Source organism: Vigna radiata, chromosome 3, assembly GCF_000741045.1.
Source record: "Vigna radiata var. radiata cultivar VC1973A chromosome 3, Vradiata_ver6, whole genome shotgun sequence".
Taxonomy (NCBI): domain Eukaryota; kingdom Viridiplantae; phylum Streptophyta; class Magnoliopsida; order Fabales; family Fabaceae; genus Vigna; species Vigna radiata.
The window spans coordinates 8,019,824-8,024,648 of record NC_028353.1 but is presented as its reverse complement, the minus strand read 5'-3'; the positions used below and the strand labels follow the sequence as shown (position 1 = coordinate 8,024,648).

At 29.6% G+C, this 4,825-nt stretch overlaps 1 protein-coding gene across 1 annotated transcript in view; it reads right to left on the bottom strand.

Annotated features, from left to right (window-relative positions):
• Nucleotides 1-4,357: 4,357 nt before the first annotated feature.
• Nucleotides 4,358-4,825, bottom strand: part of LOC106756982 (glycine-rich cell wall structural protein) — a 5,304-nt gene continuing 4,836 nt past the window's right edge. The window contains exon 4 of the mRNA XM_014639572.2: nucleotides 4,358-4,818. Within this exon, the coding sequence (XP_014495058.2) occupies nucleotides 4,358-4,818 (461 nt within the window). The remainder of the gene's footprint in view (nucleotides 4,819-4,825) is intronic.

The window sequence follows — 4,825 nt, the reverse complement described above, 5'->3', positions numbered from 1 at the left end:
ACCTTACTTTGAGAATTAGAGAAGAAATTTAGCTAACTAGTGGTGAGTGATTCCACTATGAAAGGAATGAAAAAGAGAAATTGTAAGCATTCATTGATTTTATCGATAATATGAATGGCAGAAGATGGAGGATTATGAAAAGAAGAAAAAGAGAGCTTAAGGTTTGATTTGAAGTGTGGCACCGAAAGAGTTGGATTGCATTAAGCAAAAAGAGGCAGAGAATAGTAGCTGTAAGTGGGGTCGTTGGCAGTGGTTGGTGGAGTGTGAGTTCATACTTCTTCTCTAATCTGTCATCCCTTTTGTTTCCTTCTTCCAATCACTCATTTTCTCAACCGAATAACCTCTTTCATTCCTACCATTATTTATCTTCGCCGCTATCAAAATTCTCTTACCTCGTAACACTGAATTATTTAGTACACCTGCATCTACTTCTTATTGTCGGGTTTCGAATAATATCCTGAGTTTTTAAATTATATTATTCATGCTATAAATAACACATGACAGTTAATATATAGAGTAAATTTGTTGTAATGGGAGTTTTTTATGTAAGAAAAGTGAGTGATAAGATTAGTTTTGGTAATAGAAGTTGTTAATTATTCAGTAGTGCAAACTATATTGCGATACTTTATATTTCTTAAAATTAATTAGATATAGAGAGTGGTTTACCGAAAACATCGTCAATAAGAGAATTTTTTTATATTTCAGAATTAGTATATAAATTTGTGGTGGAAAAAATGTAATAAATACTAAAGATTTTTATACCGATAACACTCAGAATATCTATAAGAAGTCGTTTATTTATATCGATTTGCATGCAACACGTATAGAAGTAATATAGTGACAGAAATGTAATATTGGAAAACTTTTGATAAATATAACCCGTATAGAAGTTTTGTTATTCTGTTCCAAATTTTCTTTCATGTTTTTCTTCACCTTGTCTTAAATCTTGTTTTTTCATAGTTTCGCTTCTTTGTTTTCGTTACCAACTACTACTTGAATCCATAAAGAAATGGATAAATAAAAACAATGTTCTTACCTTAACGAATGTCATCATAGAACATGTCCATTTCGTCAATTTACTTCTCTATAGTCTTTATTGTTTTTTATTACTAATTTACTTGTATATCTATATCTTCTTTTATTAAAAGATTATTATTAATATACATTAAAAGATTATTAAAATACTCTGGTACATTCATATTGTAATCAACTACAATTGTGCATTTAAGGAATAATAGTCTTTTGTAATAGATTACATTAACAGTCAAAATTATGAGAATTGGAAATCGTTTTCATTACTCCAAATAGAAGTCATTTAACCTAGTACTACTTTAAATTAAAATTGGTAATCGTGTGCACCCACATATCTTCAACTTGAAAATTATTTAAGTCCCCACGACTTCTGCTTTGACCAATTGACTCAGAGGAAATTGTCTATATGGAACATGATTTCTTCTTCCCATGTCATGAGAACCCCCAACTTGCCTATTTATGTATGCTTTTTAAATTTGTCTAGTTTCATAATTTAGGTCTCAAATTTGCCTAGTTTTGTAAATTTTCCAAAAAGAATAATTAGTAAGTTTAATGAAAATATGCAACGTATGGGATATAACCCATTTGGATAGGTGTCTCAGTTTTAGATTATGCATTGGATTGTTTGGGATCCCAATCTCTTGAATACTTGGATTACTTTTCCCTTAATGCAAAGTTATGTGTAAAAATGACAACGGATCGGACACGAATAATACTTATCTGTTACCCAATTACTTGGATTATTTTTATGTGTTGAATACTGATTTAAAAAAAAAAAATCTATCAGAATTTTAAAACTTGTGGGTATGTGTGGATACCCATAGATATTTAAAAAAAAAATATTTTATAAATTTTTAAAATAAAATCTAAATACAATTACTAAAAAATATATAAAATATAGTCTAAATTGAATTAAATATAAATTAAAATTTAATTATAGTTAAATTAAACATAATGAAGTAAAATTAATTTTAATTTTAATTAAATTTAACATAATAAAATATAAATTAAATTGTAATTTTATTCGAGTAATGGATACCTAAGATACAGGTAGTATGATATCCACATTCAACCCGTTTATAAATAGGTATTAAAATATACACTGCCTGCATGTAATAAATACCTATAGGTACCAATTATCCGTTACAAATTTTATGTGTAGAAACTCACTGACATGTGGATATTTTTGTCATCCCTAATTATGTGAGATGCTGATGGTAAAAACTATTTCACCTCAAAAGCCTTTTGAACATATCTAGTTGGTTAGCTTTTTTTCATTGTAACCTTTCTTCCACTATTTATTCAGGCAGATATTATTAAAGCAAGGAAAAAAATGATATTCATGTTGAAAAAAGATATAGCTTATAAAATGTGGAAAGAGGATAAAGTTTTACATAAACCTATCATTACAAAATGCTCTTTAATGCTAAGTCAGTAAAATTTTTTTTTGGATTTTTATGAATAAAAAGTAATATGAAAGAATTGTGTGTATTTTATGGTAAAATACTATGTATATTTATAGATTTTTTTAGGTTTCATAATGTTTGTTGTAAAATATGAATATAAAAAAATATCAATAAATATAACAATTTATCATTTATATGTTAAATTAACATAATAATAACAATATGCAATATTTTACCTAAGTAACCATATATTTTTTTTATATATAATATACACAAACAAATTATTAAAATTTAGTTACATGTAAATATATGATAATTACAATAATAAAAATATTTTTTAAAATGTCATTTAAGTATGTGAGATCAAGAATATTAAATGAATTTTGTTTGATCATATTATTTAGGTTTAATATCTATTTTGATACTAATTTCGTAAGTTTTGTTCAAAGTGATCATCGCTTTTTTCGGATGTGAACCTTAGTGAATAACTTGAAATTATCTGACGGCACGAAGGTGGATTTCTTGTTTTTGCGATTTAGTTTGAAATTCTCTGGTTTGATTTGAAGCTTGTGTTTGCAGGTGCTTGATGTGAGGGTTTCATGGTTCTTGATGCTTTTATAGTTGATCGGGATGATGATTAACGAGTTGGGTTTCGCGATTGTGTGAATATGTGGTGGTTGAACGAAAATTGTGTCTCGTTGTGGTTGATTCGATTTGCAGTGGTGAAGATGTTGGGTTTCGTTTGCAATTTGTGATCTTTGGCTTTCTGATTTGCAGGTTCAAACTCGCAATGAGGTTTCGTGTTAGGGTTTCGCTAAGGCTTCTATTGGTTATGCGAGGAAGTGGTGGCTGATAAAGGTTTCTACGATGGTTCATGGTTGCGTTGTTGGTGGCTTCGCGTTTGGTTTCAGTGGTTGGCCATGAAGATTCTTGTAGTATGGTACGTGATTTAGGATTTTTCACATACTGCTCGTGAGTTTACAAATTTACAATTTGAGACTTAATCAAAGAAGACATCGGTTGTCTTGTGACAGTAGTACAAAGAAAGTAATTAAGCATTTTTTTTATTAACTATTTTTTTCATATACTCTTACCTATTTAAATATTATGAAGATAATTAATTTGTACTCTATCTTACTATTTGATGTTTTATTTTTTGTTAAATTATCATGCAATTCAAATTAAAAATATTACAATTGAAGTAACATTAGATGATGATATTTGAAAATTCATAGAAATAAAACAATAACTAGAAAATTCAATGTATCAATAACTTAAATAAAAAATGTAAAATAATATTTTTAATAAATAAACAATCGTTGAATTTAAATAATATTCATTAAATTAATTCATTTTAAAAAAAATGTCTTGTTCAAATTAAACAAATATATATAATTTAAAAAAAGTAAAAGTACTACAATCGTTAAGAGGAAATTTATTATTTATAAAGATTTAAAACAGTTATTACATAATGATATACTTTTACTTAAAATCACAAATTACATTTACTCTGTATTAAAATATTTTTATTCTAATTATATATATATATATATATATATATATATATATATATATATATATATATAATACAATCTCTCATAAATATAAAATTAAAAAGTTTATTTTTATGATCCAAATAGATCGATACAACATACGTAACATTTTTCTCTAACATACATGATTTTATTTCTTTTGCGCATAATATATATATATATATGAATAGTTATAGGACATTTTTTTTTCTTTCAATTACTAGAATTATAATATGCCCACACTTCCACTTCTTCCAACGCCACAACCAACATTACCTCCTCCATTAGCACCACTTACATTACTTTCTACGTCACCATCCATGCTATCTCCTCTACCTACACCAACCTTTCTACCTCCTCTACACCATCATCTATGTTGCCTCCTCCCTAGACATTATCGCTTCCAACTCCAACAACACCACCTCCGACACCACCACCTATGTTACCTCTTCCACCTGCACCAACATTTCCAGCTCCAGCACCACCACCACCACCTATGTTACCTCCTCCACCTACGCCAACACTTCCACCTCCTCCAACAGCACCACCTACATTATCTCCTCCATTAGCACCACCATCACCAGCAACACCATTTCCTACACCAGCACCTATGCTACCTCTTCCACCTACACCAACATTTCCACCTCCTCCTACACCACCACCTATGTTACCAGTTCCACCCGAACCAACATTTCCAGCTCCAATGGCACCACCACCTATGTTACCTCCTCCACCTCCGCCAACACTTCCACCTCCTCCTACACCACCACCTACATTACCTCCTCCATTAGCACCACCACCACCAGCTACACCACTTCCTACACCAGCACCTATGCTACCTCCTCCACCTACACC